The following is a 24,676-nucleotide window of genomic DNA, read 5'->3' as shown; positions in this document are numbered from 1 at the left end:
ATATTCCCAAAAATGACTATTATAATGAGGCCCTTGGTACAGACAAAGCAACAGAATAATGCTGTTTCAGTATTTTATAAATGATCATGTATGATCTTGAATTAAAAATGTAATGACTTTTTTCTTAAGAGCAAAATAGCCCTGAGGCTATGATACTAAAGCACCCTCTAGTGACAGGTTTAGTATCTACAGCACAAGCTTTGGTGTCAGAATTCAGTTTATTTGGAACAATTAACTAAACTCAGGCATTTTTACATCCAGCAACAAATTTAACTCAAAACAGTGAAAATAATTTGCATCTCTCTGTAAGGTTTTGTTTCAGTATCCTTTCTATATCTATAACAAATATATACATTCTATTGTTTATTCAATTAAATATTCCTCTACAATTGCTATATTTGCAATCTTACGTGTAGAACAGCTCAAACACCTAAAATCAAAACAAATATTTTCTTTTACACTGTTGTCAAGAGCTTCAAGGCCCCTTCTGGCTGCTGAAGGCCCCTGAGTGACTCTGCTGTTGCTCTACCATCCGTAAGATGCTCTCTGATAGTCCTTTAATGTCTCCGTGTGTGTCAGGATTCGCAGCCAAAGCCTTCAGAAGTACCGTCACGCCTTCCTTCTCCAACATGCTTCTGTAGTGTGACGCTAGATGACGGTGGAGGTAGAAGAAGATAAGAGACGGATAAGACCCCACCCCAAAACCATCTGACTGTTATTAAACCAGATAGCTCCATTTGAATCAATGTTTCATTAAATAAGGTGGTATATTCTACAGAAGGTAAATAAAGAAAGAACGATAATATGCACTGTTTTGTATCTGTGTGGGTTATACACAGATATCCCCCTTTGTGTTGTCCATATTCAAACTTCACCTGGGGTCTCCACAGTAGTGTTTGTGTGTCTTACTGTTTTGACTGCAGACCAGATGTATGGCCCAGACTGCCCACAGCTGCACTCCCGGGGGCTGACATGTCTGGAGCAGAGGGCAGAATGGATGGAACGACCTGAAACCAGGACCGTTTGCTGAGATTAAAAAACGGAAAAGAGTAACTCTTCACAATGTTTTGATCATTTATTTTGTGCTTGAAGTACCAGATGGTCGATTTCCCATTTGGGCTTCGGTGCAAAATGATTTGTCACCGGCAGGAATACATTTTCAGTAGGTTTCTTGTGATTGTCTGAGCTTCCTGTAGCACTAGTGTTCAGTCTGAAAAATCCTTATGTGGGAACTCAGGGCATACAAGGGCAGCACGGTGGTGCGGTGGTTAGCACTGTCACCTCACAGCAAGAAGGTTCCTGTTTCAATCCTGATTCAGCCAAGGTCTTATGTGTTTGCATGTTTTACTCCAGGTTCTCCAGCTTCCTTCCACAGTCCAAAGACATGCAGATTGAGATGAGGTTAGTGTGAGAGTCTATAGGAATGTGAGAGTAAATGGTTGTCTCTGTATGTTGGCCCTGTGATGGACTGGTGACCTGTGCAGGTTGTAACCAGCCTCTCGCCCAATGTCAGCTGGGATTGGCTCCAACAGATCCCCCCCATGATCCTCGAAGGTTAATCGGTATGGATAATGGATCATTTACACAAATAATAAAAATCATGTTAAAAGTAGTCAGTGTTTCATGCAATGCATATATCATATTATTAAATATATATATATATTAATAAATATATATTAAATCAGCAACGACTGATGTTATGTAAGAGTGTAGGATGTGTAATTGACGAGAAAGTGCGCATTATGCAACATACATTTGAGGTTGAAGTGCAAATGCATTTAAAGTGACTGCTCCTGAAAAGCTTTCCTTCTGTTCTGTGCAGTTTGCTTTTCTCTCACCTGTACGAGACCATTTCTCTCTCCAGCTGAGTCCATGTCATTATGGAAGCGTGCTGCGGTGAAGAGTGACAACAGTGAAAAGAGGTGAATTTTATTGTCCGTTAAATGAAAAAAAAACAGCAAAACAAAAACACACACCAGCTGCTTCAGTATGTTGGCGCGGAGCTCAGGGTCCAGGGTCCAGGCCTCCAGTCTGGAGGTGAGCTGCGCAAGAATTCCTCCGGCAAAGTAACGGACCCCGACCTCCAACTGGGGGTCCTGCAGGATGGTGAGGATGTGTTCCAGCAGATCCTCCTCCAGCAGCTGGGACTGCAGCTCCTCCACCTCTGCTATGTTGTTCTGAAAGAGAGACAAACGATAACAGCAATGACAGCAACGACAACTGTTTTATGTTAGATTGTCTACAGATCATTAATCCAACCTGCAAATTAACTTTTAAATTTAAACTATTTGGGGGTAGTATAAACTATTTGGGGGGTAGTATAAAAACTATTTAACAGGACTTTAGGATTTACTGTGGATGCTGTGTGTTGTAACAATATTAAATTCTGAATCTATGAATGATTGCAAACGGAAAATAAAAATAACTTTATTTTGGCCTCAAAACACACCAGTTAATCCAAATAAGCAATAAAATCAAGAACATGCAGTTTTGTGGCACGCAGAGCATGTAATAAAAAATCCAAAGAACACTTTCACAACTATTAACGGAACATTCACACACACAGAGAACCCACCAGGAGGCCAAGAACTTTCTGCTGAATAGAAGGTTCAGCGTAGTAGGACTGTAAAAGAAAATGGCACAGCACACAAATAAAAATGTTTGTCTCTGATGAGCCATGAAGGCGCATTTTCATTATGCACACATCAGTGCATTTTTTCAGGGCACTCTTACCTCCAGAACCTCCTCGTACAGCTCCAGGCCCTGACACTCGATGAAGTTGTGGGCCGCAGTGGGCATCTCGTCCGTCAAGTTCCACAGAGCACTCAGGGCAAACTTCAGAGTGGAGTCCACCACTCCCACCATGGCCTTCTGCTGCACGATAGCCAGCAGCTGCTGTGGGACGGAGTCGAGCAGAAGAGAACACATGAGGCATGAGGGGATTATAGAGATGTGTGGATAAACAAGAAACATCCTCTGGTAAGGAGGTGGGCCGCATTGAATAACACTTGCATTAGTTAAATAAAAGGACTTGCATTTGAATATGTGGCCCCAGACATACAATAAATGAAAATGAGAATTACCACCCTGTGGAAGTATGCCTCCTCCAACCAGTGCAGTTTCAATCTACATATTTATTCTTCCAGACACATATGAGGTCACTGTAACATCTGACCTTTGACCTTTGACCAAACGAATCTAATTACTCCTTTGGACGACTGCAATTTTCCAGGAGGCCTAACTGAAATCAGACGGTCTAATGTACAGAGGCTTTCCATGATCAGCGTCACTGGCTCCTCCCACCCGTATTACTGTTGCCTAGCAACACAGCTGAACTTGGACACGATGAGAAAGTTTCAATGCCCCTTGATTTTTTTAAACATGTTTACCGTTAGTTGTTCGGGTTAAGTTGAAGCGTGACACTCAAGCATGTCATCACTTGCTGGTGCAATTTCCGCTTTGAAAAACGGTTTGTCACTTTGTTTCTCAGGGGTACACATCCTTCAAAATGGGACGGACTAGTTGCGACACAGTGATGCAATCGGTCCTCAAATGCAGCCACTGAAGGATGCAGCCCCTGAATTGAGACACAGCTAAAGTTTGTTCAACATTTGTGACAGATTTGAAAGGATTATTAGATCACAGTGACTTTGAACTTTGAGATCGGTGTCTCTGATGTATGAAGTTCACAAGAACATAAAGTCAACATGACCTCCAAATTCAATGACCTCCAATGACAGAGCATGAGAGAGAGAGAGAGAGTCAGAGGGGGATCTAGAAATACACTCATGAATATCTAGTGCTAAGATGGGAACGTTGTGTAAGTATGAAACCAAATACCCTGAAAATGGAAAGGTACCTTCATAATGAAGACGTCCTTGCTGAGCTGTGCAGTCTGCTCTGTGGACAACTGCAAAGAAAGCAAACAGGCGAGAGCGTCGCTGAGCTTCAACCACTTTTTGAAATGTCACACAAGAACAAGCAGTACTTTTGTCTTACAGGGGAAATTGACCCCAATTAAACAGGAGTAAATGAAAGTATAAAGTTGGCTGTTGAAAGTGGTGTCACAGAGGCACGAGAGAGCTCAACACTTGGGAATGACAGGTGCCACACTATTTCCCTGCAGCAGACTAACACACGGTAAGTGAGCAGAGTCTTGACCTTGGCCACCAGGACGGAGATGACAGCCACAGCCATCCTCTGCAGGGTCGGATCCTCGTGGCTGCTCAGCCAGTTAATAACCAGCGTGGCTGCCAAATACCTGAACCATGATGGCAGCATGGGGTATAAGGAACGCAGTATTAGAAAAATATACCAACAATCTACATGCACGCTTCAAGAAAATCTGACTTCAGGTCAGCACTTTTACATCTGGAAGCACTTTTTCTTTTGGCAGTTTGACTTCAAGACAAAACATATTTTAGCTGGATCAAAATCGGCTGGAAAAACAAGTGTCATGCCTTTAGTGCAGTGATTATCTTGGCTACCGCGTGACCGCGGGCTCATACGTCGCACATATAGTGAGTGAAAGTAAACGAACTTGTCAAAAGGGACATCCTGCAGGATGTAGTCACTGCAGAGAGCCAGCAGACAGTTTTTCTGCACCTGGAGAGATGAAATAATTCATGAATATTGAAGAAACACATGGGTGTAAGGAAATATACGAGTTAATGTGTGCATAAGGTTTTACAGAGTGGCTATGAATACTGTGTGAAAGTGGCAGAATGGGAGCTGTAATGAAAGGAAATAAATCTAAATCAGTTTTATGAAAAGCAAACTGGTATTAATCTCCTTCATCACAACTTGTTAATTTTTCCTGCTCATGTGTAACTACATGTTGTCATGATGGATGTGAAGCCCCCGACCTGATGGTGACTGGGGAAGGTCTTCATGGCGTTGAGCAGCTGGGTGATGGCGGAGGTGAGCAGGCTGACGGGCATGGCCTTGGCCAGGTCCTGAGTGGTCAGGTTGAATGCGCATGCTGTGGCCACCAGGTGGACGTGCAGAGAGGTGGGGTGGCTCCGCATGGCGCTCAGCACCAGCTGTGGGAAACAGGCAGCCTGTCATGACGGTTTTAGAATCAGTAAATGTTTGTGCCTGTAACTGTCACACTGGAAACTGTCTCGAAACGATTCCCAGCTTGGTGTTAGTGTGTGACGTTCCAACCTCGGCAACCGCTCACCAAGCTGTGGATTTAGACTGTTCTCTTTCTGCAAGACTCCTTCACAAACAGCCTCATTACCTCTGATATATTATATGATCCAAGTACAGTCATGGTGATGTTAGCTCACAGGACGATTTAACTTTGGCCGTGCTGCATGTTCAAACTGAGCTGTTTCTGAATGCTCCTCACAAATAGAACTGAATCTACAGTAAAGAACATTTCGACTAAAATCTCTGTTTTCTAGTTTTGGACGACATGCATACCAGTATGAAAACACTGTACTCACAATCTGTGAATGTGACGTCATTAAAAAAAACATCCTAGGGGATGAGACATATTCTAACAACACCTCAAATTAACCAAACAACCAGATTAACCAGTTCTCAGAAGAATAACAAATGGAGAAGTTGCATTGTTTACAGACTGACATGAGTCAACGCTATGTGCTCTCTTCAGATAATCTGATTTATTTGACTTTTATACAATCTGTCCGATCATTAGATGACATTTCCGGCCCTGTTTTTTGTTGGTTTTGTTTCTCCAGATACTAATGATAAATCCTGTGGGTATTTTGTTATTTTAACAGAAATGATGGTCAAAACCACCAGATTAGACACAATCATAATCTCTTTAATTTCCATTTGATGATGATGACAGTGTATGTGAATACATGGGAGTGATTTGAGCTGGAACTAATGATGCATTCAGTTTGCTTGTAAACCAAAGGAATTGAATTTGCTGTCATGTATGACAAAAAAAACTACAAATCCTCCTTTTTAAGAAGCTGAACCCAAAGAATGTTTCGCATTTTTGCTTGAAAAGAATGACTTAATGGTTAATTGATAAGCAAAATAGCTAGATTGTTTAACCTCTGGTCGAAATGTTCTACAGTCAAGGAATTAACCAGACCACGATACCTTCAGCATATCCGGCCGTGGTTTGTCGATGTCTGTGGTTAGATTGTAGAGATGGACGAGGGCCTCTCGTATGAAACACTCCCTGTCTCTGTACCTTCTCAGGGCCTCACAAACCTGGTTCTCATTAGCCTCTCCGGTTACCTTAAAACACACACAGCACATCAGCAGCGTCACAGACATGGAAAACACTGTGCATATTCAGCAAATGCATAAGAAGGAGCCTCGAGTCAAAGTCAAATGGGAAACGTATGCACAAGTCAAGCTTCTGCATCTATTTAAGACATTCAGAGTGTCCTGGCATGTCACAGGCAACAGTATGACATCAACTCTGTGCCCAGTGCTCACACTACATCCTTACTTTTAGGTTTGCCTGTGAAGAAAGGACGTCACAGGAGCTAACCCCGGTGGCTAGCAGGCCCAAGAAGACCAGCCCACCTCTGGCCTCCACAAATGCTCGGACTGCTGCTTCCGTGACTCTCTTTCGCCCAGAGATATCGAGAGAAATGAGGGAAGGGAGAACCTGGGGACTCCCCTCCAGGAGCTGTTGCACCAGCTCCTCCCCATCTCTCCCATCATTGTCACCCATCGCAAAGGGGTCATCTGAGAAGTCCAGATGCCTGAGAGCGTGGAGCTGGCTGAGGACAGAGAGCAGCCTGGCAGGTGACATGTCCAGCTGCCACAGCCGGTGGGCGATTACAGACCTGAGGGTGTTCTTGCACTGAAGGAGCGCCGTGAGCTTTGAGACAGCAGTGCACGAGATATCCAGCATCTCCAACTGAGGGAGAGTGCAGATATCCTCCAGGGCAGCATCACACAGGTCTGTGTTGGCCAGGTTTAGCGTCCTCAGGCCCTGCAGAGAGCTGAAGCCAACTCGGACCCTTCCATCCTCCGGCAGAGACCCCCAGTCCAGATGCAGCCCGTTGAGGGACAACCTCTGCAGGCTGGACCTGCACTCCAGGTTGGCAGCGAGGCCTGAGATAATGTCAGCCCCAGTGATGCCCCCAGAGACCCAGGAGGCATCTAGTTCCTGGAGGCGGTGAGGGCAGAGGGCCAGGTGGAACGCCTCGGTGGAAACGGGGCAGCAGCGGACGGCGGCTCTGCGCAGGCGGAGCTCTTTACAGTTTCGGAAAATCCCAACAGTTGTGTCATTCAGTATCCCTTGTTGGGAGAAGCAAACAGAGCGGTGTTGTAGGAAAAAGTAGCATCAGTTTACCCAAATTCTTGTTTGTGGAGTAGAATTTTCCCATCAAGTCAGCCTGGCATACAGTACACTGTGAACCAATACATGATATGATGACAGAATAAAGGATGTTGCTATTCTTACATTTTATGGAAGAAAGTTGTGGCTGAAGAATTAATTTAATTAAATCTTATTTATGTAGATTATCTTCACATTAGCCACTGGTCAATCTATTTGGCACTATTGCGGTTTGCGCTACAATCATACACAGCAGTTCATATCCTATCTACCCTATTCCTTTTTGACTGCATTGTGTACTCATATGTCACATGAGTTTTTGTTGTGTACTCATTTGTTGTATACTTATGTTTACACCTGGTTAAGAGAAAAACAGCATTTCAATCCTGTCTATGTCCTGAATTGAGAATAAAGTTGACTTTGACTATATCTTTTTTAATATCTCACACATATACAGTTTACATCCTGATGCAATCATCCTGTGTATCTACATTTTACAGTAGGGCCAGGTGTATATTCTGTACATATTATCTGTATTTTGTATCTACTTAAATTCTTTATTTTGTTCTATTTTTATACTTTCAGAGGTTCTCTTGTCTCATTCAGCCTATCTGCTGCAGTAAATTATCTAATCGCATTTTATCTTCGCTTATCTCATCTTATCAGAACATATAGCGGAACCACCTTCCTATAGAAGCTGCAGTTTCCCTCCTTTGTGGATCCCAATGTTCCTGGGGCCCTTTCTGTCCACCTCACCCACCTGTGGTTGCCATCTTACGCAGCAGCTGATCGGCCATCTCTTGTGGAAAGAGCGGGGCCCAGGTGAGGCACATGGAGCCGTCTGCTCGCCTGCTGCACAGCGAGTCCAGGCTGCAACACACCTGAACCAGGCAGAGGTCGCACAAGGCCTGGGGGCCCTCAGCATCCTGGAACACAACAGCAGGTAATAAGAAGAGTCATTCCACTGGATAATCCCATATTGTAGAGCAGCAAAAGTGTAGTGAACCTAAAAAGATAAAATGCCTCCATACTGCTCCTGTGGTGTCCGTAAGCTCTGACATTCAAATTCAACTCGAAACAAGGTCATTTACACCAGGTTTTAGCCTAAATCTGATTTGAACATTTGAATGTCGGGGCTTATGGACACTTGGATGACACCACAGGAGCAGTATGGAGGCGTTTTATCTTTTTTTTCCTTTTATACGTTTGAAGAAGTGGTCCCTAGTTATTTTAATTGTATTGGATTTGGCTGCAACGCTGTTTACCCTTGAAACTCCAAAACACTTCACCCACCCCTCCATCGGCACAGTGGTGAGTAGATGATGAGCGGATTTTCATTTATTGGTGAACTATCCCTTTAACATGTTGATTTCCTCAAATTACCAAAAAAAAAAATTCAATTATATATTTTGTGTTAAAATACCCTTTAAACGTTTAAATGGTTCTTCTTTCTACGGGGTGTTGTGCAGGGGAGGTTTTTTTGCTCTTTGTTTGCTCTCAACACATTCGCAAAGCACGGCTTTCTGCTCAGGCCTCAGCAGATCCACAGTGACACAGGATCTCCCGCTGCAGGTTTCTAATTTTATCCACAACAGACGAAGCCCCGCACACGAGTAAAGCCCGTTTAAATCACCTAATCCTGCGGCTCTGTGCAGGACGAGGTGGACAAAGGCAGTTGGTCCTTCAGCGCGGTGTGCGGGTTCAACTTTGCTTACTGACACAAAGGGCACGAGGGGGAAAAAAAACTACAACTACATTATATTTCAAAAGGGAAGAGTCAAACTCACCATGCTTAAAAAGAAAACAGTCGACTGGGCTGAAGAAACGCGGAACCACGTCCTCACGCAGCGTTTAAATCAAAAGATGCCATTGATCAAAGTCATTTATTCCCCTTTGAATGAAGTCAAAGATATAATTGATTCTCGTGTTTTGATTAGAGTCGCTGCTGCTGCCCGTCGAGCGTCAACTGTCACATTATGACCGCCTCCTATTGGTCAGTCCACGTGACGTCACCGCAGGCTCGTCTGAAGGTACGATAGCTCAACGAACTAATCATCTTTTATTTGTACACATTAACCCTGACCAAACAATGAGAGCTCATCACTGGATAATTATTTTCTGTGACCCTTAATTAAACTTATTCACTTGTTCATTATATTGGGATAGTCCATTTATTTATTCTTTTTCTTGGTAATAATTTAACTTTTGATCCTTTTAGAATTGAATTGCACCTATGTGACTAGTATGATAAAAGACCCTTTTTAAATTATGATATGTGTTTTATCACTATTTATCTTTATTGTTAGTTTTATGGTTCTATTTCGATAATTTATTAATATGATGTCGTATCATATCATATCATTCAGTTACACTGATTTATTTTCTTCACATCGTTCTTCATCATTGTTGATACATTGTAAGCACATCAATGAGCTTTCTTTTAGTTAAGAGGCAAATCAAAGGTGAATACATTTTTAAAAGCTATCTATCTATCTATCTATCTATCTATCTATCTATCTATCATGTAGTCTCAGTATAAATTTACCTGTACCGTTGCACCTGTAAAGGTGGAGGGGGTAGTGAACTCTTTTAGCCACAAGGAGGGGCTCACAGAGTGGGCTTGGGGTTTGGACCATTTTATAAGAGACAATTTCTTACTTCTTAAATTTTAAAAGAACATTATCAGCGTTGGTTACACTTATTTTTCCAGCTGCAAAAATAAGAATGGGGTAGCTCTTCCATTCAAATTCCTATTGCATTAAGCAAACATGCTCCTCTGGTTTGACATAGGGCACAATCGGCACAAATGAAGCAGGGAAGTGGCCCCATTACAAGGCTTCACAAGAGTTTCTAAATGTAGAGCAGATACAGAAAAATACACGTCCAGACATGGCTTGAATTAGCACAAAATTAGCAAAGCGCTTTAGCTCAGGGTTTATAGCTTCTTTCCATAATATTTACACACGTTTATATTTATTTAAACTGCAAGACCTCAATTTCCTAAAACCGACCACCTATGGGAGACATACAATCCCAACTACGCGAAGGCAAACATGTGTCCTCATACATGTATGGGTCACAGACACTCACACATACGTGTTCCTCTTTATTATTTAGATTATTATGTCCTGTCTCAATTTCTCATAAGCACAACAGTCCTCCCACGTGCTGAAATATGTCTCCCCATGCAGAGAATCCCCCACGCATCAAAGCCTGTGCTTCCTCTTCTAGTCAAAACATTTAGCTGAGGGCCGTTGATTTTTCTTTTCTCCACAGAGCCCTCTGCTTATTGTCCTCATAACCAAAATAAACACAGCTGCCAATAGTTCCTGGACTCTGCCACATGAGACATACTCACCCCATGTACGGAGAGAGAGAAACACTCACATCCAAAAAACAGGCCTAATGCCATCATGTTGAAACTACTGAAGTTGCCAGAACCACTCAGTCATTATATGGACCTAATTGAGAGACGCTTTGTGAGCAGGAGGAAGTATAGACTCTGAGAAATGTAAATATAAGTGAGGCTGAGGAATGAATGTGTCTCTTTGTGTGACATAAACAAAGACAAAGTGTGTGTGTGTGTGTGTGTGTGTGTGTGTGTGTGTGTGTGTGTGTGTGTGTGTGTGTGTGTGTGTGTGTGTGTGTGTGTGTGTGTGTGTGTGTGTGTGTGTGTGTGTGTGTGTGTGTGTGTGTGTGTGTAAGTGTGTGTCATTACCTTCTACAAGCCCGACAGACAAATTGTGTGTGTGGGAGACAGTTAACCTGATTTTCGGTGTGTTCAGTGACTCTCAGTCATCACCTAGCTTTTTTCTGCTGTGCTGAAACTTTTAAATGTGACATCAGAGGAGGAAGGCAGGGCCGAGCCAGAGAAAATTACAACATCAGCCTCCCTCTTTCTGGGTACGGACCACCCTCCACTGTTCTCTCCCTCGGTGGACGGTGTTTGCCTGTGCCATAGCTGAGCGCAGACCTTCCTTCTCAATGCGAGCAGCACATAGGGGGAGACTGGGAGTGAGAGGAGGAGAATGGAGAGCATGAACCTACATAGGAACCACAACTGAGACGCCTAGGCTGGGTCTTACCTGCACATCCCGGACCACTGACTAAACTCACTCTCTGACACAGGTAAGGTTATTATTTTTGCTCCATTGTGATCAGGTTATTCATCAAACTCATGTGGCCTTTGTATATATTCTCTATCCTCTCTGTTAAAGTATTAAAATTGCTAGATATTTCTTGTCTTAACTGCAAATAAGAAAAATTGAATTTACAAGCAAAGGTCAATGTAATCTTGAACACTGTTGTTAGATTAAAGTTGGATTTGCTTCACATCCAGGATGCTTCATAAAATAACAATGGAATGATTTTTATAACATTTTAATAAATTGAGTTTAACATTTGACCACTTTAAGATATTCATATGTATTGTGAAAACCCATATCCTGATCAAATTCACCATGTGTGGAGCTACTGCATCTTGTCAGCAGATGGATCTAATCAGTCGCACCATTGGAATAACTTGTGGGCTAACTGGTTAACTCCTAAAAATCTGTTGGACGAAAGCAAATGCCACAACAAAGTTGTACTGTTGGAGAGAAAGTTATGGGTGCAAATGTGGTGTAAGCTTTTTCTGGGCTTGAATATATAAAAAAATAACTTTTAATTGAGGAGTGTACCAGTAAGACGGAGCTCAGTGGCAGCAATTAGAGTCAATGGGCCAATTGGCTCCGTCCCCCCCGTCCCACTCTGGGCTGGGAAAAGCAGACACCGCAAAGTTTGACCTGCGAGGACAGCATTAATATAGATGAGGTGGCTGCATATGGCCAGATCTGGCTCGGAGTGAGGGAGAGTAGAGGAGAAAATACCTTTCCAATAAGTCAACAAAAAAGGGCTGGTGCGGCCGCCTTGATGAAGACCAGCGGGGTGTGAACGACGGAGAGAAACCTGGTGGTGGCAGCTGCAGATGAGATTCACAGGCCTGGCTGAGGAGCCCTCTCTGTAAACACTGTCACTCCTGTCAGGTCGAGGGCTTGTGAGATTCATATTGTGGGGTTGGAGACGTGAAGACGGGCCAATTGCTGAGACCAAGCTATTGAAAGGGGGATGACCCGTGATTACGGAAAAAACAGGGAAAAGTTCTCTCTGGGTAATAATAGCTGAGTGACAGTGCCAAGGTGTCTCTGAGTGCTGACACATGGGCCGTTTTCCTCAAAGTGCACTTTTCCTCTGCCCTCAGATGCTTAATAATCTGTGACGAAACAAACTGCACCTTGTTCCATACGTTAAAACTAAAATACAGGCTTCAGGGCAGTTTCAAAAACATTGCTGCAACAACATAGTTATTCAAAATCAATGTTGGCTTCGGTACTTTCTGTGCTTTCTGTAAAGAGGCCATTGTGCTTAATGAAAACACATAACTTCGTATTATATTTTACTCTTGAGACCTGCTTGTTTTTTCCTACGACGATGATAAAAGGGTACTATTCTGCTGCAGCAGCAGTTTGAGCTTAGGTAATGCTCTGGGATCAGTCCCATTAACTGTGGTTAGAACTCTTCAGTGCAAGTAAACATCAAGAGTCGACCACAGAAAAAAGTTGAAGCCCCTGCTGCCTCTGTCTTGGACTCATTTAGTCCTGTCTCTTTGCCATCTGTTAAAATCCTCACTGGATTTGTTTTTGATGAGCTCAGATACGAAGTGGGTCATAGTGTCTTTCCGTGAGAAGTGTTAGGCGCAGGTTACTTAACCTCCTTGGCCATACTCATCAGACTGCCTTCTGACAGGCTTCTGAGTTTGGCACAGTCGCCAAAATCAGCCTGCAGTTGGCTCGCCGGTAGCCCTGGCTCCCAGAGCAGAGCCTCGCTACTGCATATGGAAGGTGGGACCTCTTACTTAACGTGCATTTTTGGGTCATCACCCACTCCTGCTCCATTCGTTGTGCTGTCAAAACCAATAAGATCAACACACAAGCTTTTCCATCCAAAAATAGACTCCAGAAAACATTACTCATAGATCAGGGATTCCTGCTCCCTCTGCCACCGCTCAAACAGAAAATTTGTTTTGTTCCGCATCAAATTCAAATTTTCTGTATGTGCCCGTCAGGCAGAGAAGGCAGAATTCACAAAGAGTCAGACTGGCCCAGTGATAATTACCGGCTGTTTTCTATCATGGTGCTCACTACTGATGCTTCTACAATTTCAGAATCGATTAAAGACTGACAGGGGATGTGGTACCTTTTAAATAATATGTTCAGAGTCATCCATGGCTGCACAGATTCAATTTCTGTAGCGTATATTCATGTTCAATTAAAAAATGTCCAGTCTCCAAGGTTGGTGTTTTTTTCCCGAGCCAGTGCAGGTAAACTGAAAGGATATAGGGGAGGTTAATGGAGGATGTGGAGAAACAGGTCTCTGCAACTGCACACACCCAGACACCTGATACACTTGTGGTGAGGGCCTTGATGAAAGACAACACATGAAGGAATGTATTGAAAATACGAGTTACGATAACAGATTTGTGGTGGGTGGGGGTGACACTGCTCTTACTCCACCACAAGCGAACCAGATGGCACATCCTGCCTGGAGCAGGAGTGTCTTTTCACTTTACATTTAAAAGCTCACTAACTACTAAAGAATCAAGCAAGTCCTGTGCTTTGAAACAAGACCACAGGCTTTTATGTCAACAGATGCTCTTGGTCTATTTTAGCTTTGCCGGCACTATGGTTGGAAAAAATTGGGTAAGGCAAGAAAGGAATACATCTGCATAACAACATCTTTTTATGGCGTGCCTGGGAGGAAATTGAACAGAAGGTACAAGATGAGTGGTAGCCAAAATTAAAATATAACACTCAGACCAAATTACAGAATAAATCTGGTGATTTCTCTCATGTCTACAAATCCAAAGAAAATACTAAAACCAATCAACTGAAAAGTAGCTTACTATTAGTGAAGCCAAAGCATTATAAAGCAGAGTCATAGATGTCATAGAGCCCCTGTGTCATAGGTCTTAGCTGGTGTCCAAAAACTTTGATTAGTGAGCCAATAAGTTTTGCACTGGGCGACATCATGAGGAACATCCGTATATATTATAGTTTTGTTTGAGACAATTGCTTTCTAATGCTATTAAGAGGCTACTCCTTTCCCACAAACTGTGTATTGGTCCACAGTGGAAAATAGTCCCCAACTATGCCAATGCTAACATAACACACCAAATAAAGTGAAGAATTTTATCAGTTTTTCAGGTATTTTGTCAAAAAGTACTGGACACATTTAAAGTCATTGGTAATCATCCTCTGGAGACCACGCATATCTGTGCAACCATCAAATAGTTTTTGAAACATTCACTCTAACGTATCACCAATGGACTTGAAGTTAAATCCTAGGGAAAGTGTAGGGGAGCTGGTAAGTATTGAGAGATGGACGAGTACACTTTAATAGCTTTTTGATGGAATTTATCGACAATTAGCAGCCTACAAAATAGAATAACACCATTTTTGCCCTGAAAGTAAAATGGTCTTTTTTCTTTCCTGTTTGTAGATCTGTAGTTTGGTGATTAAGGGAGGAAGAACCATGGGACCTGGAACATGGAGTCTATTTGTGCTGCTTGGTTTGGCCCTCTGGAGCAACAGCCATGCCCTCACCAAGAACCCCATTCTCTCTCGGGTACGGAGGGCACCAGAGGCCAACGGAGAAGCCAAGAAATGCGCTTACACCTTCCTGGTCCCCGAGCAGAAGATCACAGGCCCCATCTGTGCTGCTCGGGGTTATTCCACTGACAAGGACAGAGTGACGCGCTTGGACGTGGCTTCAGTACGCGACCTCCTGTCCAAGCAACGTCGGGAGATGGAGACTTTGAAGCTGGTGGTCGATGTGGACGGCAACTTGGTGAATGAGATGAAGCTATTGAGGAAAGAGAGCAGGAACATGAACTCGAGGGTGACCCAACTCTACATGCAGCTGCTGCATGAGATCATCAGGAAGAGGGACAACTCACTGGAGCTTGCGCAGCTGGAGACACGCATCCTCAATGCCACCTCTGAGTCATTACGTCTGGCCTCCAGGTACAGGGAACTGGAGACCAAATACTCAGCCCTGTCGGCAGTGGTGAACAACCAGTCAGTACTGATTGGAGCGCTGGAGGAGCAGTGTATGCAAGTGTACAGCCGCAGGCATGAGCACCCACCCATGGGACCTCCACTAGTGCAGGTGGTGCCTGAAAACATTCCTGTCAATGTGCCACGTTTCACCAATGAGATCCAGAGAGACAACACTCAAGGGTTTGTGCGGGAAAGGGGCTCCCGCTCTGGGCCATCACCCACAACTGGTACCCTGGAAGTCCAGAATCCTCCCGAGAGGAACTTCAGTGCAGAAGGTAAGTGGGAGAATGGATCCATCCATCCATCTGTCCATCCATCTACTGCTTTCTTATTTTTCATTCATTTAAACCTTGATCCACTCACGAAAATCCAAAACAGTCAGCGTAAAATTTGGACCAGCTCTGACTTCGCAGGCCAACCATAACAAAATAATAATCTCTGAGTTTGAGTACAGCCGCAGGTGGGCCAGTGGCCTCATTCTGAAAGGTTAAAGATTTGCTAATTCAGCTGGAACTCTGCTCCCCGCTCAACAGAAAGAACACAAACCAGAGTGGAAATAAAAAACGTTGTAACGTCTGAATTTAGGCAGGGGACTAAAAGCAAAGCAAAGAAAGACCCAACGGGTGCGATTTTGTCCTCATCAACAGAAATTCCTGACACATTTAGATTGGCCTTGCCCAAGAATAATAAAGTGTGTAGGAATTCAGTGCAGCTGTTTATGAAAATTATCCATATGAGACTGTTCCATTGCATGTGAGATGTAGACAAAACCCAGGCTGACTGATATAAGCTCCTGTTAAGTTTCATGTCGTGAATGAACTCCTTAACATTATTATATTAATAGCAGGGTCTCTGGTAGAGGGTTATTTCCCCCTTTTAAGTAAAGTCAGTGCTACATGTGCTTATAATTAAAATTCTTCTGATGAGAATTACCTTGAAAAGGGCCACACTCAAAAACAGGGGTGACCGCTTTTCAATCTAGAATGATGGCAAGTTGTAAGTTTCTTATAAAAAATTTAATTAGCCCCATTTTCCTCTGCTGTTCCGGGAGGATATAGTAAACAAGGGTATCTTTGTGAACCCAGATAAATGTGTTTTCTATTAGATTGTCTGTGCGGTTTTGTTCCAGTTTACTGGTCTTTCCTTCGTATTTAAACCTCTGTCACACACAGTGTTTTCTGCATCATGTAACTAATGGCACTGATGTGTTTGTTTCAGTCTTTTGGTACAAAAATATTTCAAAACTGGCCCACAAGGCCAAAATATAGCCACAAAATTTGTGTTCAAGCTTGAGTTGAGATCAGAGTCTGTCTGACACATGTTTTACCATTTTAAGAACATCAAAACAGAAGTAACCTTTGCGCATCAGTGGTGAAACGGATAAATGGAAGGAAATAGCGTAGATTGCACCTGACAACTCATTTTAACGAGCCCAGTTCAGCAAATAAATTATTAGGATAAAAATATCGAGCCTGAGAAAAAAAAAGATGGAAACATTAGCGATGATAATCTGGCACTACTTTTACTGCTGCTTTTACTTTACAATAAGAAAAAAAAGATGCAATACCTGGGAATACCCAATATTGATGAAGAGAGAAGAACTTGGTGAGTGTCATTGCTTGGTTCAGGAGCTTAAACTCTCACACAGTCACTTTAGGATGTTTTTCATAATGTCCGCCGGACAGTTTGAAGAACTGCTGCAACAGTTCTTCAGTATTTAATTTGACAAAGGTCCCTTTTGTTGTTTGTTGTGCGCATTTTGGTTCATTTCTTTAACAGGGGTTGGGTCACCTGTTTCTTGATCATTACTTCAAGTCAGCTACATCATATCCTGAGAACAAAAATAACTGTGATCAACAGCTAAAGATAATTATATTAAATAAATCGACAAATATACTTTATAATGGAGTTGATGGAGGAGGAAGTGGTTCTTCTTCTATTGCTACGGCTTCAACATGTGACATAGTCAACAACACGCACCCATCTGATATTTGTCTACAATGGGAATGGATACAATTGACTTTCACTCCTGAATTCAATGCAGTAGACATGGGGTTTTATCGGAGAAGGAGTTAATTGCCTTTTAAGCAGGTTTACCCACTTTTAAAAACTAATTTTGCTGTAAAATAAGTGTTATTGTTGTGTCTTGCTTTCAGGCCCATTCAGAGACTGTCTGGATGCGCAGGAAGCCGGCCACAGCACCAGCGGCATGTACCTGATCAGACCAGACGAAGCAGAGCGGCCGCTGCAGGTCTGGTGCGAACAGGACATAGACAACGGGGGCTGGACCGTGATCCAGACCAGGAGGGACGGATCTGTTAACTTCTTCAGGAACTGGGAGAGCTACAAGGTGATTATAATGTCACGTCTCCTGACATGATCTGTCTCCTTTTTCTCTCTCCTCTCTCGGGCCAATATTCGGAATACTTGGCTCATTCAGAGACAACAGTTGTGCCAATGATCTGGAGTGTTTGGGGCTATATCCGAGGCCAGCATCCTTGTGTTTTCACTTACTGCAAAATATAACGTCAGCACCACTGTTAGTCTGCTCGTTTGGTTTGAGATCCCCATTATGAAACATTAGACGGCCCGCTGAGGAAGGTATGTTCCACAGCTCAATCTTCAGGCGTTTCTTTCCAAAACCGCTGCTACTATGGTGCCTTCCTGGATGGATGGCTGCTTGGCTTACTGCGCCACACCGTATGGAGCCGTCTCATCAAAACTCTGTGAGAATGAGATGGAGGATATCGCTGCTGGCAGCCGCAGAAATCCAGTGTTCCATTCAGCCCGGCCAGGCTTGTGCATGTGTAACTGGAAGCTAAATGGTCTCTTCAACAGTGATTTGCCTCTACGCTCTCCCACAAAGCCACCACATGTACACACACACACACACACACACACACTGCATCGGAGAGGAGGCCCCAGACTGAAACCCTACATCATTCATCATCTCCTGGCTCACTCGACTAATCCACAATCACAAACCTCAGTCTCCTCTACCAAGTGAAGTGTTCTGAAGGCACATGGCCAGATGTAGATGGCTCGAGGTTATTCAACACAAGCACCCGTTCCAATTTTTTATCTGAGAGATCAGTGGAGTTTGAGTGATGAACCAGCGTTTTGAAGATTGATGCTTATTTTCCAGCACAAACTTTTACAACACATCCTTCTTAGGAATGTCAAAGACAGGGTTGCATTGTTTTGCTTAGTCAGTTTTTTTTAATCTTTTGAAGTTTTTCTTAACTACAGATCCCAGAGCGAAATGTTATCAAAAAGAAAATTCCCATTTGTTCTGTTAACAATTCCACGGCGTCTTCCAAAGTTCCTAAACAATTCTCCTGTTTCTAAACACCCCCGGGGCTGCCTCATAACAAACAAGGTGCATTATTTTCTGTAATTTCTCTGTAACCTTCCTTTTAATCTTCCTTTGACTCAGAGCGGCTTTGGCAACATAGACGGGGAGTACTGGCTCGGTCTGGAAGGCATCTACAAACTAGGGAGGCAGGGGGACTACAAGCTGCTGGTGGAGCTGGAGGACTGGATGGGCAAAAAGGTATACGCTCAGTACAGCAGCTTCCACCTGGAGCCGCAGAGCGAGGACTACCGCCTGCGCCTGGGCACCTACCAGGGCAACGCCGGGGACTCGCTCAGCAGCCACAACGGCAAACAGTTCACTACGCTGGATCGAGACAAGGATGCTTTCGCAGGTAGATGAACACCAGGTCCCTTAGTGCTATTGTAGCATATGTGAGGTGTGTTTGATTCTGTCTTTTGGTATTGTGACCTTTGAATTATATGGTTTTATATCTGTGAAATGAGATTGAATGATTTTGTTCACATCCTACATAGGAGTAGTGACAATCAAGGAAGTAGTTTTTTCTTTACTGGTCAAAATCAAATAAATATGGTTTTATATATCTGGCGGGTCACAGGTAGCAGTGGTGAATTTTACTTAAGCAAAAACAAATGCACATACAAGAATTCACTTAGGTAAAAGTATAAGTACAACAACCACAACTTTTCTGCTTGAGTAAAAGTACTGTCTTTTAAATATACTATATATGAATATAAGTATTGAAAGTAAAAGTACTTGCTGAGTGTAGCCTATTTCCTAATGAAACAGTCTACATTGTTGTGGCTGAGTCTCGGCCTCTTCTGTCTAATATTACCTGCCCGCTCTGATTGGATCATGAAACCAATTCCCCTCCCATTATTGATTACCTTTAAAAATATAAAAACCAATGTGAACATGTAACACAGTGCGTTGTAAAAATGTAGTGGAGTAGAAAGTACAGATATTTGTTGATATATGTAGTGGAGTAAATGTGAAAAGTACCCAAAAATGAATAAATAAGAAAGACGTAAGAAATGCGTATTTCTACTGTGTTACATCCCACCACTCTGAATGGTTGCAAAATTTGCCTGGTGATCTAAAAAAAAATGATATCAAAAACGTGGATGCAGTGGTGGGTCAGGTAGTTTGAAGTGGCAGAGGCAGTGACTCACCATTTAGTAAAAGCATTGAATTGCATAAAAAGTTTTCATTATTATATTCGGCAGACGACATCGAATGTGTTTTTTGAATCCCTCCCTCTGTGAAAAACACTCTTCCTCACCGATCGAATCATCCCTCTTCCTTTTCCTCCCACCACAGGTAACTGTGCCCATTTCCATAAAGGAGGCTGGTGGTACAACGCCTGCGGCCAAGCCAACCTTAACGGGGTTTGGTACAATGGAGGCGTCTACCGCAGCAAGTTCCAGGACGGGATCTTCTGGGCCGACTATGGGGGAGGCTTCTACTCCATGAAAACTGTCCGCTTGATGATCAGGCCCATAGACTGAGGAGACTGTGTAAGCCGGGCCGGTCCACGGGCAGCTGTGGAGGCCAAGGCACACTTCTGACTGCGTGTCATCGGTAACTGGTTGATCCAAGATAAAAAAAGAACTGCATCATTGGAGTTTGACCATCGGTAGTGACTTGAAAAGCCCCCTGTCATAGAAACAGACTCTGCTTGAACATTGTCCTCTCTGTATAACATAAAATAGAAGCACACATAGAGGAATTTATGGGACATAATTATTTATAATAAGCCATACAACTTCTTTTCCCACCAAATACATATGATAGTTGGGGGAAATAGATAATAAAGGTCTACATTTTGAAGTTTTATAATCCAAGCTGCCTTATGATTAAGAAACCACAGTGTTTTCCTCATTACCGGGTCGCCCCGAAGAGAGGAGGCGCCACATCCTCACACAACTTCATCGGTGTTGATTTCATTCATAAGCTTTAGCGTCACAGGATCTACATGCATCTCTTCCTACCTCGCCAAGATAAACGTCAGGGGGAAACTCTCCCTCAATGAACTTTTGCTGTTCTTGCCGGGACCTGGAAAATACATTGTGTTAATACCTATTTAGATTTATTTAGACTCTGTATCCAATTCCAGATTTAAAAAGACCAACATCTTCAGAAGTTGGAGAACGGAAAGAGGTTTAAATCCATGTTTTATTTTATTTTTACTCCTTACACGTAATATATCCTTTATAATGTATGTTAAAGTACTTTGCCCAAGTCCACATGACCTGAAACTATAATTTATGTGTGCAATAAACTTATCAAAACAGTGAAAAAGGGGACAGGTATCCTGAGGGAGCAGAGAATGTTCCTGCAGAAAATAGAGCTAATTTCCTCCTCGGTATATGTGACAATTATTCTCAGAGAGTGCTCGAAAATTGCTCTTAATGTTTTTCTCATTAGGGCCATTGATTCAATTTCAGTATGACTCTGGGAAAAACAAGCAACGCTGAAAGAAAGAGAGCGAGAGAAACAAGAAGGAATTATATTTGGTTTTGAGTGGTTTTGGAGCATGAAAAATATGCAGACCAAGCGTACTGAGTTATAGGCATTGGGACAGACAACGAGAAACACATTGCCTAGAGCCAGACAGGACGGAGAGAGAGAGAAGGGGAGCGGAGGGAGGGAGATGAACTGGGATGGAATTGGTCCAAATTTCCAAGTTACTCCCCCACCCCCCCTCTTCCTTTTGAATACAGAGAAATGTACATTCTGTTTTCATAAAGAATATCTTTCATTGACAAAGTCCACGGGCTCCTATGCTCTGCGATCGCCAGTGTATGGAAGGAAACCGGTGTCCTTTGGGGGGAACCTCTCCATCCAGAGGAGAGGGGGAGCTGGGGGGTGGTGTTTGAACTGGTGGGTCTGCTCTGAACAACAGGGTTGCGTTCACACACACATGAAAAGACGAAACAGCCTTTGAGCTGAAAATAGACCCTCATATTCTGCTGGTTTTTCCTCATTGACCACAACGGCCCTCACACCCAGGTCTTTTACACACTTTTGCTGGACTCAGCTGGACATGGAACCATGTTTATGGACATGTAAAAGAAAAAAGCATCATCCAATAAAATGACATTACAATGTTGAAATAAAACAGCAATAAAACCAATGAGTCATAGTCCTTGGTAGAACAACATTACACAACTAAGACTCAACATTTAGTGTAACTTCAGGGGACTCTCGCAACCACAGAGCTGTAATTGATACATGCCATTGTTAGTGTTTAGGCTTTGTTGAGATTACGTGCACATTTCAGTCTTATCTTGTGGGTGTGAGTCAGACTGATATATTGTTGTTCCAAACAGAACCTCTAATTCTTCCTGACAGAGGGAGGTGCTGTACAAGTTCCCCTTCTTAAATTCTGCAGCATTCGAGTTTTTCAGAAATAACAGATCTCTTAAAAACAAAATTCCTGTTTCTGTGTGTTTTCTTTCGATATGAAACAGTCACCGGGGGAGACGGAAGAACGCGATGCAAAGACATCTCTTTTCAAGTGTCTGCACATTTCTGTGGTTGACTGGGCGGGGACGAGTCGTCCCACTAATAAATCCAGATTTCCGTCTTTTCTGTCTGTCCTTAGATTGTCTCGACTACTCACGTGATCAACTTCAAACTTGGTGGGTTTCCTCTGAAGTGCAGTGTCGACTGTGAAGTGTTTTGGATAAATGCATCTACAACCCAACCCCCAATTTATTTTTAAATTGCACTTGCAGTGTTGTCATTTTGAATGTGCAAAAACATGATGACTGGTAGTCAGTTGAAATCTAGCTCACAACCTGAATGTGACTCTTTTCCACTACGTAATTTTCCACTGTATTTATTATTCACTGAAGTGAAGTGAATGTTTTTACACCTTGAATCTGTCACTGCTTCAAAACCTCTGTTTCCTGAATGTCGAGCTTTCAGAGATTCAAAGGTTGTAGTGGTGGAGCAGGTCTGTAGCGTGATGACCACTCAGCACTTTACAGTTCTGTTTTTCCATTCACCCATTCACACAGTACATCTATGTGTAGCCCTTTTCCTGTCGTATATAACTCATAAGGGTGCATGCAGGGAGGCAGGGATCGAACCGCCAACCTTCTGCTCAGTGGAACGACCCGCTCTACATCCTGTGCCACAACTGCCCTCGGCCAGGTTGATCCAACACCCTCTGTAAGGTGCAGATGAAGGTGCATTGGCATAGCAGAAAGACGCCTCACAGCAAGTAGGTTCCTGGTCTTTCTGTGTGGAGTGTGCATGTTCTCTCCCTGTCTGCAGGGGTTTTCTCTGGGTTTTCTCCGGCTTCCTCCCACAGTTCAGAGACATTGGACAATTGGATACCCTGTGGGTTGAGTGAGGATGGTTCTCTCTCTCTGTATGTAAAGCCTTGTGATACACTGGTGACCTGATCAGGGTAGACCCGGCCTCTTGACCAATGTCAGCTGTAATTGGCTCCAGCTCCCCCACAACCCTTAAAAGGATGAGTGGGGGAGAGGCTGAGGCTGCAGGTGGTTAGTTTTCATTAACATAAAGACTGGACACAGAGCCAGCAAGTCTGGCTCTTTCAGTTTCAAACAGAATCAGACTATAGTGAGCTTCAGAGGTCATGTTTGGTGGATTTTTGACAGAGAGAGCTGTGTCCCCTTCCATGCAGTCTTCATATTTAGCGTGTAGACATTAAATCAGTATCGATCTCACCTCACTCTTGGCAGGAAAGCATTTATCAAAATGTACTTGAGGGAAGATATTGGATTTTATTTTTCTTGAGTAAATTAAATAAAATTGCAAATGTAGGTGAACCTACGAGGGTAGAAAATGAACCCACACTAGCCATTTAATCTGGGTGTATAGATGAAAAGGTCAAGGGCACACATTCTCTTAAAAGATATTTATTTGTCAACCAGCCAGCTGAGCACATCTGTTCTTTAAAGGGCGAGTGTGTAGGATTTAAGGGGATCTCGGCAGAAATGAAATATAAAATGCATAATTATATTATAATTACAGTTTGTAATCACCTGAAACTATAATGTTCTTGTTACCTTATAACAACCTGTTTATATCCAAGTGGGGAGCGGGTCCTTTTGCACGGTTTGTACAGTGGCCCAGAATAGACAAACCACACAATAGCTCTAAAGATGTTTTTTTGCATTTCTACCATTGTTTCTTCTACATGCTTGAAAATAGCGGGTGTGGTGAGGTGTATTCAGCTAGTTCCCATATGACACTTTACCACTATGCTACACACTGTGCATTTAAATCCACACTCTTTTGTGGATTCATAGATTCTGGATAATGTGTCCATCCTGTCCTGTTCTGTTCAGCTCTACTGTAAATTCAGGAATAAAATACGTTTTCTTTCTTTCTGACCTTTCAACAACTTCTGATGACAGTGATGAGAGAGTTGGTTTAACTTCAGCCCACATTATACCAGTTGGGTCCAGGAATCAAGTTATAACAGGCCACCGTCCTGTCACAAACCTGCCTCTCTCTCTCAGACACATGGTGCTAAACCGCCCCTCAGATTGCCAGTGTGGGATTCAGCTTCAGCTATAACTCCAGTATTCCAATAACTCTGCCCTGCACACACTGAACCCTTCACATTTTTAGCAGCTTAATGGCCGCATGGGAATGCATGATTAGCCCACAAAAACCAGACCGCTGCGCAGTCATACATTAGAACAGCAGAGGTGACATCCACTGCTGAGGGGACCACACTCAGGCCTGTGTACCCCCTCGAAAAACGGGGCCTGTATAGAGGGAAGATGGCCGAGGGCTGCTGCTGTGTGGTCCTCCAGAGCTTTCAGAGGTGAAAGCTCTCTTTGTCGCCGAGTGAAGCGTCGCTGTCTACGAATCCCACCACCAAAATGGCACCGGGCACGGAGGATTCTTGGAAAAAGCTGGCTCCGTGCACACTGAGTTGTTATTTGCTAAAAGACATGTGCTGTTTGGGGGAAATGTCCA

General features: G+C 43.2%; 2 protein-coding genes across 6 annotated transcripts; one reads left to right on the top strand and one right to left on the bottom strand.

Annotated features, from left to right (window-relative positions):
• Window positions 1-59: 59 nt before the first annotated feature.
• LOC118117844 (protein zyg-11 homolog) lies at window positions 60-9,282 on the bottom strand. Of its 5 annotated transcripts, none has more exons than XM_035170451.1 (14): window positions 9,067-9,280; window positions 8,040-8,205; window positions 6,440-7,239; window positions 6,082-6,222; window positions 4,866-5,060; window positions 4,541-4,605; window positions 4,162-4,261; window positions 3,860-3,910; window positions 2,734-2,895; window positions 2,576-2,623; window positions 1,977-2,177; window positions 1,839-1,891; window positions 910-1,026; window positions 60-648 (listed from the first exon to the last, which is right to left on the bottom strand). In XM_035170451.1, the coding sequence occupies exons 1-14, from the start codon at window positions 9,067-9,069 to the stop codon at window positions 576-578; spliced, it is 2,175 nt and encodes a 724-aa protein (XP_035026342.1). In that variant the 5' UTR covers window positions 9,070-9,280; the 3' UTR covers window positions 60-575. The 5 variants fall into 5 exon arrangements, 3 of the variants coding, with proteins under 3 accessions (XP_035026342.1, XP_035026340.1, XP_035026341.1); XM_035170449.1 differs by having other exon boundaries at window positions 910-1,007; window positions 9,067-9,278; XM_035170450.2 differs by having other exon boundaries at window positions 910-1,007; window positions 4,866-5,042; window positions 9,067-9,278.
• A 1,759-nt stretch (window positions 9,283-11,041) lies between these two features.
• On the top strand, window positions 11,042-24,074 carry angptl1b (angiopoietin-like 1b). The gene is made up of 5 exons (XM_035170452.2): window positions 11,042-11,407; window positions 14,816-15,650; window positions 17,532-17,725; window positions 18,812-19,082; window positions 20,030-24,074. The coding sequence occupies exons 2-5, from the start codon at window positions 14,849-14,851 to the stop codon at window positions 20,215-20,217; spliced, it is 1,455 nt and encodes a 484-aa protein (XP_035026343.2). The 5' UTR covers window positions 11,042-11,407; window positions 14,816-14,848; the 3' UTR covers window positions 20,218-24,074.
• Window positions 24,075-24,676: the final 602 nt, after the last annotated feature.

This window comes from Hippoglossus stenolepis, chromosome 11 (assembly GCF_022539355.2).
Source record: "Hippoglossus stenolepis isolate QCI-W04-F060 chromosome 11, HSTE1.2, whole genome shotgun sequence".
In the NCBI taxonomy this organism is placed as follows: Eukaryota; Metazoa; Chordata; class Actinopteri; order Pleuronectiformes; family Pleuronectidae; genus Hippoglossus; species Hippoglossus stenolepis.
The sequence above is the reverse complement of the archived record's forward strand: the minus strand, read 5'-3'. Positions and strand labels throughout refer to the sequence as shown.